The following is a 13,829-nucleotide window of genomic DNA, read 5'->3' on the forward strand; positions in this document are numbered from 1 at the left end:
CACACACAAGGGAGTCAGGAAGGAATTTGAACAGACAGAACATTTTTGCTTCCTCTTAGACCCAAGCGTAGAAAGCCACAAGCCACCACCAAATATTTCTTTCTTGCAGCAATATAGTCAGCCTTTCTGGTTCACCAATGGTCAGTAGTGAATTAAAACATAATCACATTGATTGGATGATACAGACCCTGGTTAGAGACCCCAAAGCTCCAAAGAATCCCTCAACACTTCCTCCAGTCAAACTCTACCTCCACTCATGGATTCCCCCCAGCAGTTTTGTACTGACCCCAGCACCCCAGAGAGCACTTCAAAAGCTGAACAGTTTTGAGACATCTGGGCCATGTTCAGCCTTAATTCCGTCCTTACACTGTTCCAGCGTACATGTCTCGGGACTTTTCTGTAGGATCTAATCCGTATAAGAATTGCAATAGACTCAAATCTAGTTTAAGGTTTGTCAGGCATTTGGGCTAGGTAGTTATATCCAGGGCTTTGCTGAGCTTAAGGAGAGAGACCCATGGATATACTGGGAACAGTACTCCATTCAGCACTGGGCCGACTTCCTTATCTAGTCCTCATGTCTCCTTACTCTACATATCTATGTAAAGCTATTCTGCAGATAACAAGTTAACTGCAGGATTTTATCTTAGAGGAGCCAGGGAAGGTGCATATCTCCATTCCTCCCTCCTTTAATTCCCAATACCTTCAAAGGCCAGCTTGTGTTGGGCTGATTCCAATCTGCCGTTAAGGAATACTGGGCATGTGTTCCTCTGAAGCCTAGCATTGCTCTAAGCATCAAACAGATGGCGTTGTCGCAGAGTGGTGTGAGGAAATGCTTCCTGCAGGGGTTGAGAATGCTCCTCCCCAGCACTTCTGGTCTGTGCTGGCTTATGGGGTAAAAAACCAAGCTTGGGGCCTGAACTCTGATCCCTGCCCCGAGCTTTCAGGGCAATGTACTGCCACTACATTGTTGGCAGCTTGTTAAATATATTGTATGGAATAGGTGATTAGCCCATGAAAGGCTCCATTATTTGAATGCTTAGGAGGAGTGAATGTTCCTTTTCCTTTGTAGGATGAGGATAGATGGGGCCATATAAATACCATAGATAGAACGATGGAGTTATTTAATCACAGGAGTGAACGAAATATCAATTCTTCTCTCCCTCTTGGTAATTTGTCTCTTCTGTTACTTCATCCCAGACCGAGTGCCTTGATTGGATTAATACCTGCAATCTCCTACTTTCTGAATTCAAAGGCTCTCCAGTCTCCTTACTGAGTTTAGAAGAGCAGAGGAACCTGTTTGGGCCTCAGGTACATAAAGACTTAGCATTTGCCAGCCAAAGTAGAACCTGTTTGGCTGGGGAGCTGCTTGAAAGGCTTTCCCAACTGAAGAAACTATGGTTCAGTTTCCAGGAGGGTTCAGCGTATAGAGCCCTTTGCACTCAAGACTCCTAATTGGAGGATTATTAGGATTCATGATGATGGAGTTTGTTACACCTAAAATGCTTCCTATGGGGGCAGACCTTCAGCTAATGTCAATTGTCATAGCTTCAGTGGAGCTGTGACAGTTGACACCAGCTGAAGATTGGCCCTGTGATGTTGCCTGGTAAATTCTGCTTCTCCCAAGAGATTGCAAATTGATGGAATCCTGGGGTTTGGATTGCACAGGAGTTCATGATGGTATGGGAGCTTCTAGCTTCATTCCGTATGTGGCTGGACAGATGGAGGTTGCCTGTGAGAATTTGATTTGATTCACATTTTCTAGATGGTAAGTCTGACATTGATCTAATTTCAGACATAATAGGCTTTATTCAAATGTGATGGAAGTGGGTTCAACTCCATTGATTTGAATAGAGTTTCATCTGCTTACCTCAGGTCTGATTTGACCCCATGTGGATAGATATTGTTTGAGATTTCCCACATTCAGGAAGTTTAGACTTGAAATTAGATGAAGGTTTCTAACCATCAGAGGAGTGAAGTTCTGGAACAGCCTTCCAAGGGAAGCAGTGGGGGCAAAAGACATGTCTAGCTTCAAGACTAAGCTTGATAAGTTTATGGAAGGGATGATATGATGGGATAGCCTAATTTTGGCAATTAACTGATCTTCAACTATTAGCGGTCGATATGCCCAATGGCCTGTGATGGGATGTTAGATGGGGTGGGATCTGAGTTACTACAGAGAATTCTTTCCTGGGTGTCTGGCTGGTGAGTCTTGCCCACATGCTCAGGGTTTAGCTGATCACCATATTTGGGTTCGGGAAGGAATTTTCCTCCAGGGCAGATTGGCAGAGGCCCTGGAGGTTTTTCACCTTCCTCTGTAGCATGGGGCACGGGTCACTTGCTGGAGGATTTTCTGCTCCTTGAAGTCTTTAAACCATGATTTGAGGACTTCAATAGCTCAGACATAGGTTAAGTTTGTTAAAGGAGTGGGTGGGTGAGATTCTGTGGCCTGCGTTGTGCAGGAGGTCAGACTAGATGATCATAATGGTTCCTTCTGACCTTAAAGTCTATGATTCAGCATGTGCACTGGCTGCTCTGCAGTCACCCTGCGACCCTGTTCCTTGACTGGTTCTGAACCAATTTTGCCAAACTATGTTGTGATTTGTAATGTTCATCAGGGTCCAGTAAGGATTTAGAGGAGACAACAACATCACGTAGCTTGTGATTTAAATAGATTTGAAGCCAGCCTATGTTATATGGAGGGACAGAATCCCAGATGAGAGTGCTACTGAATAGTCCCTTGCATTGCTTTCCAGGAGACCCAGCCACAGACGCACTCAATTCATGTGGATTCTTCTTTACCTGAAGAAATTTCTGAGACTTCTTCTGAACTTGGGAAAGGCAAAACTGAAGATGTTGATGTTGATAAGAAATCTGTGAAAGGGGAAAAAGTTTTAGGGGAAAAGGTGAAAATCATGGGCGGCGGGTATAATAGGCAAGGGTGGCTCTGCCTCCCCCGGCATTGCCGTGGCCGTGGGGTTTGGCGGCAAAGTTTTTGGTTTATTATGCCCCATGCAGGTTCCAGGGTGGCTGAGGAGGCACTCAGTGATGCCTCAGCCTGCATGGAGCATATCAAAAGCATCTTCTAACAGACGTTTTTCCCCTGGGTGGGTTGGGTCCAGGGAGGGGAGGCACGGCGCGGCTTCGGCCAGCCCAGGGCTCCTCCAGCCAAGGAGGGGCGCTCAGGGCTTCGGCCAGCCCATGGTTCCTTCGGCCGGGGGGGCTTATGGCTCCAGCCTCAGGGGGAGGGGGTCTGGGGCTCTGGCCGTGGAGAGGGCGTGGGCGTAAGGGGTGGAGTCGGGGGGCTCCACCCACTACCCGTGGTAAAAATCTCCATTTTACAAGTGAGTGCTGTAGCCGTGGTTGGTGCAAGATTTACTGCTTTCCAGTGGAGCCTTTCTTTGCTTCTTGCCATTTGCATATGACGTGACATGTAGGCCTCAAAGCCTATGTTGTGCCAGGAGCCATTGCACTAACTCATCTTTCACCTTTCCTTTAGCAGGAACTACCTGCGCCAGATGTCAGCAGTGAGGCCCCGACTGTAAGCAGTGAGGTAACTGAGGACACCGTCAGGTACATAGGATATGACTCCAACATCCATTTGAAATCCCTCAAGTCAACAGCGGTGTCGGTCTCTGGGGTAGGAATCTCCATCATACAAATTATTCTTTCCTTTTCACCTGGGCTGTAGCTTGAGCTCTGGGACCAGATTTTTAAAGGTATTTTGGTGCCTAAAGATGCAGATAAGTTCCTAGTGGCATTTTCAAAAAAATCTGAGATGCAGTGGCTGTGCTAATCAGGTGGCGGGGGCCCCATTTCTCCCCTCTTTTCTCCCTTTCCAGTTTTCTGATTTTCCACAAAATCAATAGGATCCTGGCTATCAATGACTATAATGCTCCCTGAAATTTTGGAATTTATTATATACAGTGTTCAAAAGTTATCGCATTACAGACAGACAAATGCCACTGAGTGTAAGGCCTTCTCAAGCTCAGCCAATTAAAGGAGCTATCTGTCCCTTCTCACACTTTTGACCTCCTTTCATTCTGATCCTGACCATCAGGGTTTTCCAGTCAGGACATCACCCTCACAAACTGCCATAACCTGACAGGCTACATGACATCTGGGTGTGTATTGAAGGTTTTGGCAATCCAAGACAATTACCCACTGAGTCCACTCAGGCCCTGATTCAGCAAAGCGCTAACTCTGAGCATGTGAGAAGATCCAGTTGAAGTTGATGGGACTGATCACATCCCTAAAGTGAAGCCTGTGCTGAACTGGAGCCTTGATGTAGTGACCTGCCCTCTTTGTTGCTTGTCCGTTCTGAGATTAAGTAGTGACAGACCAGCACCCAACTGGACAAGGCACATGCTGTGGATGAAGCATAGCTCTGCCGGTTTCTCCCCTCTCCTCATACTCCCAAACAGAAGGTGTTTCCTCTTCTCCCCCTAGAGAGAGATGACTGCCAGCAAGTCAACAACCCCGTATTCTCAAAAGGAGTTTGAGACCTTGGCTTCACTAGAACGTCTGCAAGAGCAGCTCCTGTGAGTACTGGATCACCTGGTTGAGAAGACCTATCATCCTCCTCTTTATAACAACCTTTAATGTACTTTAAGACTGTTATGACCCCCCTTAGTCTTTCTTCTCCAAACTAAACAACCCCAATTTTTTCAAGCTTTCCTCGGAAAGTCATCTTTTCTAGACCTTTAATCATTTTTTTTTTGCCTCCTCTGGACTTTCTCCAGTTTGTCCACATCTTTCCCAAAGTGTGGTGCCCAGAATTGGACCCAATACTCTAGCTGAGATCTTATCTAGGCTGAATAGAGTGGAAGAATTACTTCTTGTGTCTTGCTTACTATGATCCTACTAACACATTTCAGGGTGATGTTTGCTTTTTTTTGTTTTTGCAACAGTATTACATTGTTGACTCATAGTCAGTTTGTGATCCACTATAACCCCCAGATCCTTTTCTGCAGTACTCCTTCCTAGAAAGTAGTTTCCTATTTTGTATTTGTGCAATGGATTATTTGTTCCTAAGTGTAGTACTTTGCATTTGTCCTTATTGAATTTCATCTGACCCTTTGTTCGGAGAAAATGAGTTTTAAAATTAATTGAAAATGTGATTGATGCACATGGACCATATAGCTGGGGCCATGGAGTCACTATTTGGTTTAGATCTTTTTAATAATGCCACACATTTATATTAGTGAGTTGTTTTTTGTAGAGCCAATCCGTTATACTGAAAATCTCAGTTTTCTTAGCCTGTCTGTTGAGTATCTTGCCAATAATCTCTTAGGCTCCAGGTTTCAGTGCCTTCCTGGCTTCTGTATTTCAGAGAAGCCGAGATCCGTGCTCAGAATGCAGAGGAGAGATCAGAAAGCCTGGATGAGCAAATGGAAGAAGCTCTGGGGAGAATCCAGGATCTAGAGAAACAGCTGGAAAAAGCACTCAAAGCCCAGGAAGTAGCACCAAAACCAGGTGAGCTAATCAGAATTCTGAGATAGAAAAAATCTGCTAGGTCCCTTAGTCCATTTCATGGCCAGTGCAGGACCATTCCCTCTTGGACATATACTGGTTTGTTGTCTAGACTAATTTTGCCAAGAGATGAGGTATCAACCACCTCCCTTGGGAGATTATTTTATAGCAGAAACAGTAGAACCACTGCATTCTGAGCGTTTTTGAAAGAAAGTTGGTAAGAATGCTTAATACATCAGATTCTTTCTGTTTCTAGGGGGTTGCCTACACTAGAGAATTAGTGCCTTGCATGGTAACAGGTTTCAGAGTGGTAGCTGTGTTAGTCTGTATCAGCAAAAACAACGAGGAGTCCTTGTGGCACCTTAGAGATTAACAAATTTATTTGGGCATAAGCTTTCGTGGGCTAAAACCCACTTCATCAGATGCATGGAGTGGAAAATACAGTAGGCAGGTATAAATACACAGCATATGTATATGTATTTGCTGGAAGCTGGGAGCCTGGGGGGAAGCAGGGCTCCCAATGGGGAGAGGGGAGTGCAGGCAGCAGCCCGCTGGGAGTGGGTAGCCAGGAGCCTGGGGGGTGGCTGTGAGCCAGGTGCAGGGTTCACAGGAGGGAACCTACTAGTCTTTCTTGTCAATTTCACAGCTCTAGCACTGAGCCATGAAATTGACAAGAATTTTACCCAACAGCCCATGTAAGTAACACAGTGTCTACAGAGAGTCCATAAGTCCTAAGCCTCTCATGGAGGTGGAGGTATTATGTCGGTATAGTAAGGCCCCTCACATTGGCGGGAGCAAGGCTGTAGTGTAGACACTGACATAGTTAGGTCAACATAAGTTAGGTCAACATATGTGGACCTAACACTGTAGTGTAGACCAAGCCTAGCATTTTAAAAAGTTTGTTTCCGGTGCATTGTACAGACATGAATGTGGAGACTGGCTACATCTTACTCATGCTCTCCTTGTTGCTATCCTTAAGAGCTGTCCAGGACCAACCTCTCCTGGGTGACAGAGAATTCACTCTCCATCTCCACTCAGTTCTGGGCTCCCTCACAGTGTGATGTCCAAGAAGCACAACCCTAACTTTGAGGAACATAGGAACTAAGGATCTGCCATACTCGGGAGAGCAGTGGTCTGTCCAGCCCAGTATCCTTTCACTGACAGTGGCCACAGACCCAACTGCTTTAGAGGAAAGCACAAGAAACCCTGCAGCAATGGGGTACCTGCCCCCAGAAATATTCCCTCCTCACCCCCATTCAGTACAGGGTGGTTTATATCTTGAATTTTGCTCATTTTTAATATATACTAAGATACTTATCTAGCCCCTTTCATGCAATGTATGAGTGTGTTTACCCTCACAAGACCTCTGTTAGGCAGGGCAGTGTTGTTATCCTCGTTTTACAAATGGGGAACTGAGGTACAGAGAGGGTAAGTACTTTGCCCAAGTTCACACCAGGAGTCTGTGACAGAGGAGCGAATATGAACCCACATCTCCCAAGTGTCACGCTAGTGCCGTAACCACAAGACCATCCTTCCTCTCCGTAACTCTAGATATTTTTGTTATCTGTGTGTTACGCAAAAAGATTCTTTCCCCCAAGAATTAGGTAAGCACAGACAATCATAGAATCATAGAATCATAGAATATCAGAGTTGGAAGGGACCTCTGGAGGTCATCTAGTCCAACCCCCTGCCCAGAGCAGGACCAATCCCAACTAAATTATCCCAGCCAGGGCTTTGTCAAGCCTGACCTTAAAAACTTCTAAGGAAGGGGATTCCACCACCTCCCTAGGTAACGCATTCCAGTGTTTCACCACCCTCCTAGTGAAAAAGTTTTTCCTAATATCCAACCTAAATCTCCCCCACTGCAACTTGAGACCATTACTCCTTGTCCTGTCATCTGCTATCACTGAGAATAGTCTAGATCCATCCTCTTTGGATCCACCTTTCAGGTAGTTAAAAGCAGCTATCAAATCCCCCCTCATTCTTCTCTTCCGTAGACTAAACAATCCCAGTTCCCTCAGCCTCTCCTCATAACTCATGTGTTCCAGTCCCCTAATCATTTTTGTTGCCCTTCGCTGGACTCTCTCCAATTTTTCCACATCCGTCTTGTAGTGTGAGTCCCAAAACTGGACACAGTACTCCAGATGAGGCCTCACCAATGTCGAATAGAGGGGAACGATCAAGTCCCTCGATCTGCTGGCAATGCCCCTACTTATACAGCCCAAAATGCCATTGGCCTTCTTGGCAACAAGGGCACACTGTTGACTCATATCCAGCTTCTCGTCCACTGTCGCCCCTAGGTCCTTCTCTGCAGAACTGCTGCCTAGCCATTTGGTCCCTAGTCTGTAGCGGTGCATTGGATTATTTTGTCTTAAGTGCAGGACTCTGCACTTGTCCTTGTTGAACCTCATCAGATTTCTTTTGGCCCAATCCTCCAATTTGTCTAGGTCCCTCTGTATCCTATCCCTACCCTCCAGCGTATCTACCACTCTTCCCAGTTTAGTGTCATCCGCAAACTTGCTGAGGGTGCAATCCACACCATCCTCCAGATCATTAATGAAGATATTGAACAAAACCCGCCCGAGGACCGACCCTTGGGGCACTCCGCTAGATACCGGCTGCCAACTAGACATGGAGCCATTGATCACTACCCGTTGAGCCCGACAATCTAGCCAACTTTCTACCCACCTTGTAATGCATCCATCCAGCCCATACTTCTTTAACTTGCTGACAAAAATACTGTGGGAGACCGTGTCAAAAGCTTTGCTAAAGTCGAGGAGTAACACATCCACTGCTTTCCCTTCATCCACAGAACCAGTTATCTCATCATAGACGGCAATTAGATTAGTCAGGCATGACTTTCCCTTGGTGAATCCATGCTGACTGTTCCTGATCACTTTCCTCTCGTCTAAGTGCTTCAGAATTGATTCCTTGAGGACCTGCTCCATGATTTTTCCTGGGACTGAGGTGAGGCTGACCAGCCTGTAGTTCCCAGGATCCTCCTTCTTCCCTTTTTTAAAGATGGGCACTACATTAGCCTTTTTCCAGTCTTCCGGGACTTCCCCAGATTGCCATGAGTTTTCAAAGATAATGGCCAATGGCTCTGCAATCACATCTGCCAATTCCTTTAGCACTCTCGGATGCAATGCATCCGGCCCCATGGACTTGTGCACGTCCAGTTTTTCTAAATAGTCCCGAACCACTTCTTCCTTCACAGAGGGCTGGCCACTTCCTCCCCATGCTGTGCTGCCCAGTGCAGTAGTCTGGGAGCTGACCTTGTTCGTGAAGACAGAGGCAAAAAAAGCATTGAGTACATTAGCTTTTTCCGCATCCTCCGTCACTAGGTTGCCTCCCTCATTCAGTAAGGGGCCCACACTTTTCTTGGCTTTCTTCTTGTTGCCAACATACCTGAAGAAACCCTTCTTGTTACTCTTAACATCCCTCGCTAGTTGCAACTCCAGGTGTGATTTAGCCTTCCTGATTTCATTCCTACATGCCCGAGCAATATTTATATACTCATCCCTGGTCATTTGTCCAATCTTCCACTTCTTGTAAGCCTCTTTTTTGTGTTTAAGATCAGCAAGGATTTCACTGTTAAGCCAAGCTGGTTGCCTGCCATATTTACTATTCTTTCTACACATCAGGATGGTTTGTCCCTGTAACCACAATAAGGATTCTTTAAAATACAGCCAGCTCTTCTGGACTCCTTTCCCCCTCATGTTATACTCCCAGGGGATCCTGCCGATCAGTTCCTGGAGGGAGTCAAAGTCTGCTTTTCTGAAGTCCAGGGTCCGTATTCTGCTGCTTTCCTTTCTTCCTTGTGTCAGGATCCTGAACTCGACCATCTCATGGTCACTGCCTCCCAGGTTCCCGTTCACTTTTGCTTCCCCTACTAATTCTTCCCGGTTTGTGAGCAGCAGGTCAAGAAGAGCTCCAACCCTAGTTGGTTCCTCCAGCACTTGCACCAGGAAATTGTCCCCTACACTTTCCAAAAACTTCCTGGATTGTCTGTGCTGGATTGTCTCAGACAATACTGAAGGGGGTTTATTCATGGTACCGGGAAGACTGACAAGCAGCTTCAAAAATATGGTGCCATAGTGGCAAGTTATATACATTCGCTTATCAATTCATTTGCATTTATCTGTACATACGGAGACAGACATTGTTACAAATCAAGAGAGAACCCTAAACAAAGATAAAAATAGGAACAATATATACGTCTAGAGGTCATCCTATTGCATCAAGCATCTATGGCTACCTTGCTGGGGAAGGAGGCGGGGTGGAGTAGGGATGAGTGCTTACAGATATCTGGTGGGCTGTGAAGGGAAGGTTTATTCTGTTCTAAGAACTGAGTTACTGGGTGGGCATTGACCATATAAGCTTATCAATTGTTTACACTTGTCAGTGTCCTTGCTTCTCAGCAGTTTCTGTCTTTTCTGCTGGCTGAATTTTAACTCCTTCCTGACATGTGTAAGTGTCTAATCCTTGTTTGAACCCTGCCAAGCTCTTGGCCTCACTGACATCCTGTGGCAGTGAGTTCCACAGGCAAACTGTGTATTATGTGGGAAAGCACTTTCTTTCATCAGTTTAGAATTAGATCCACCCTGATTAGGGGAAGACGGGACTATAGTCCTGGGCTTTCTCAACACTTCCCCTCTAGTGGTTCCCTCCTAGTTCTGATTTGAAAGTGGAGACTGATGTGTACTTGATTCTACAGGGTGTATTTACCCAAGGAGGAGTTTTGCTATATTTATTTTTAACCTCTGTGTATTTTTTATTTCAGAAGTCTCTTCCCAAGAAGAATCCAAGCCAACTTCTCATAAACCATCTGCTAGTGCCCGGTCCAGAAAAGCCACCAAACCCAAACATTAAAGAGTAGCAATGTCCAACAAAGGTCGTTTGGTTACCATTTGTAGTAGACTTTCAGCATAACCCCACTGCCCATCTCTGTGGCTCCAGATACACTTTAATTCCATGTTCTTTAGTATAGCAAAATGACTGGAACACCCACTAATGCACCCTCCAAAGGAGAGCTTTAGACAAAGCACTAGAGAGGATCTTTTCTAGATTTATAAATTATCTGAAAACCCCACGCTGGGTAACGCAGTGTTTTAGAGTAGTTGCTAGTCATAACTGGAGAGTGGATTAGAACAGAACTTGTAGAAAAGGCTTTCAGGCCTTCTCAACATATCTGTTAGTAGAGTCTTTAAGATATCAGGTCATAAACTTATCCCAGGCTAGCTGTACTGCCGTAGTTGGAACTTTGGGACAAATTGTCCAGATCTCAGACCCATTCATAGGTGCTCAGCTTGTGAACAGAAATCTTGGGATGTTTTCTTCCAGGTTTGGAGACAGAGGGAGGGCCAGGTCTTTCACAGAGTGGGGCACAGGATACTTTCAAAGTATTTAGAGGGGAGGTTTCCAACTAATTTATACAGGTGTGGTGTATAGAAAAAGAAAAAAAGTTCTGCTCAGTGTTGCTTGATAAATAATTAAGGCAGCAGACTCAGAATACCTCTTCTGAGAGCCATCATCTCCCTGGTTATCATCCTTTTACAGGATGTCCATGGCTTTTGATACTTTGGACTTCTGTTAACGTGGGTGGTGAATTGGAGAGGAACAGCTCTGTCAGTCTGAGTGAGACTCCTAAGGAAACAACCCACAGGACTGTCCAGAAGGGTTACAGAGACAACGCTGCCAGGACGCAAAGGTGGAGTCCTGCCGACTAACCCTAAGCACTAAACCTCCGGGGCAATACAGAATCACCAGGACAAGAGAAAGAGCTGATAGCAGAGCAGCTCCTAACAATGGCTAACAAGGCAATGGTTGTGGAAAACAAAGATGAAGCAGCTTGCACCTACAAAAAGGACTTTGGGGGTGGGGTGTGACAGGGAATAGTAAAATCTGCAACAGTCACAAACTGTCCCCAGAGCATCCAAACAATAATGGGAGGCTGGGCCTGCAAAGAAAGTTTGATTACTACAGCAAATATCAGTGACCTGCCCAGGACTTTGCCTTGATTGATGTTATTGCCAGGGCTTCTCCAGGACTTTGCCCCATTTTACCATTTATTTATACACACAGCCCTACTCTCTGCTTTTCCAGTGCTTTGTATATATAGAAATGTTAAAGATGCACCTCTGTTGCTCCAGTGAAATGACCAAATGTCTTAATGATTGATTAGCCAGTACAGACTGTTGCAACTTGACTCTAAGTTTATTGGGCCTGAGGATCTCATTTCAAGTCCCTGTGTTTGGCCTTATATTAGCATTTGCAGCATTACAAAATGACTTAAGAGAGGTCTGTTGCTGGTGCAATAGCAATTAATAACAAGAGATTCCAATAACTAGACTTGATCAAGTTATTAATCAAAGATTAATACAGCGTAATACAGAAAGGAAGAGTAATATGTTACCAACCCCTTTGGAAGACAGCAGTGGCAGTGGTCATGCTGTCTCAAAATTCTGTGCTTCCCCCTTCTGTATTTCTACCTAACTGGGAAGAGTTCCCAGTTTCCCTAGATCACTTTACCTAATACACCTTTTTGTCTGTTTCTTTTACATGTTTTTCACTGACAGTGAGGCGCTATACATTTTTACCCCAGGATGTGTGTAATATGTTGTAAGTTTCAAGAAGGCATATGGTTTAAATGTTGACAGTTATATGGACCCCGCACATTACACAAACACAGAGATGCAATATTTTTCAAAAATATTTTCGGCATAGTGTTTTAGAAATTAGCAAAGTTTATGTAAGCAGTGTCAGGATGAGCTCCGCTGCGGCTCGGAAGAACGCAGACCGCAACAAACATCGATATGATGCTAGAGTGCGTTCGCAGGAGCTCCAGCCGGGGGACAGAGTCCTGCTGCGAAATTTGGGTATTGCTGGCAAACACAAGATAGCTGACAGATGGAAGGCAATACCTTACCTGGTGATGGAAAAGCTGGGAGATCTGCCGGTCTACAAGATCAAACCTGAAGACGGTCCAGGGCAAATAAAGACGGTGCATAGAAACCTTTTGCTCCCTGTGGGGGAATTGGTAAGCACCCCTTGTGAGATGGGCCACGGCAGGGCCGCCGGGCAGAACAGAGGTGCTAGACCAAAGCCGCCATCCAACACAGACAGTGGGCCCCCTGCAGCTAACTTATCCCTATTCTGCACATCTGAGAGTGAGTCTGAGGAGGAAGACACAACCCTGGTGTATCCTGGGATGGAGACAAGATTTCAGTCTCGATCAGCTGAACCAAACGAGAGTTTTCCCTCTTCCGCCCTAAACCCAATGGCGGAACTATTTAGGCCCCTTTCTGATACCCCGGTGCTGCTGATGAGACCCCCCTGTGATGACACACACAGGTTATTGGACAATGGGGACGGACAGGTAGAGGATGTCCTGGGCACCTTGGACCCTCCAGCGTTAGAACTAGGAGTGCAGGGGCCTACGCCAGTAGCCGAGGGACCCTCCAGGGAAGCCTCTCCATCCGTCACTCAAGAGGATGTTCCCCCTACCTCGACAACAGAGATTCTCAATAGACGAGACAGGGTGATAAGACCAGTGAAACGGTTAACTTATGATGCACCTGGGGTGACTAGTGAGGAGCCAATACATTTAGCACACAGGCTTGTGGAAGCTAAAGTGGGCTTCCTGAGGCCCTTTGGAGGAAACCAATGAGTTGGTATAAAGGGAGTGTGATTTGTCGGGACGACAAAGTCTCGGCTGGGGGGAGGATGTAAGCAGTGTCAGGATGAGCTCCACCCTGACATCTGGTGGTGAGGTGTGGCAAATTGTGGAAAAGAACTTCAGGGGCCGATCTCATTTGCATAGGCACACCCACCCCGCCTAGAATGAGACCATAGCTGCCCAAATGGTCACTTTGGCTGCTGTGGGATCCCCAGTGTCTCTGTTATTGGGGCAGGAAGAATAAATTGTTATTACCCTGATTATGGGAACTGTGCTTGGAACTGTATGTGGCCTTTTGTTATGATGGAGGGATTCACCATCAACTAAGTAGCACTCGCTAGGCAAGGGTCATGGGTTCCAAAACTGTGTGAATGGAGAGAGGCTGGGGACAAGTATTAATACTTGGTGGCATGGGCCCCTTGGTGAGGGCCTTACATGCTAATTGCACTTCCTCCTCTCTCCACTGTGGAATATCAGAGCTAATTTTGATTTCATTAGAAGTCTAGTTATAGGCTGCTGAGCTCACTTTGGGCTGACAGTGCACCAGCACTGGGGCTCCCCTACTACAAGCTGAATTCACCTAAGAGCTGAAATCACTGAGTGTTGTGTTAAGTAGTGGGGGAGCCTGAAGATATATTGTGGAGCAGTTTGCGGGACGGCTGGTGAAGCAGTTCGACGCGGA

At 45.9% G+C, this 13,829-nt stretch overlaps 1 protein-coding gene across 1 annotated transcript in view; it reads left to right on the forward strand.

Moving 5' to 3' along the window:
* Positions 1-11,626, forward strand: part of AXDND1 (axonemal dynein light chain domain containing 1) — a 54,522-nt gene extending 42,896 nt beyond the window's left edge. Inside the window, exons 20-25 of the mRNA XM_048861657.2 lie at positions 1,198-1,308; positions 2,754-2,903; positions 3,497-3,637; positions 4,447-4,538; positions 5,330-5,472; positions 10,253-11,626. Coding sequence (XP_048717614.2) covers positions 1,198-1,308; positions 2,754-2,903; positions 3,497-3,637; positions 4,447-4,538; positions 5,330-5,472; positions 10,253-10,341 — 726 coding nt within the window. The 3' untranslated portion in view covers positions 10,342-11,626. The remainder of the gene's footprint in view (positions 1-1,197; positions 1,309-2,753; positions 2,904-3,496; positions 3,638-4,446; positions 4,539-5,329; positions 5,473-10,252) is intronic.
* Positions 11,627-13,829: the final 2,203 nt, after the last annotated feature.

This window comes from Caretta caretta, chromosome 8, assembly GCF_965140235.1.
Source record: "Caretta caretta isolate rCarCar2 chromosome 8, rCarCar1.hap1, whole genome shotgun sequence".
NCBI classification, from domain to species: Eukaryota; Metazoa; Chordata; order Testudines; family Cheloniidae; genus Caretta; species Caretta caretta.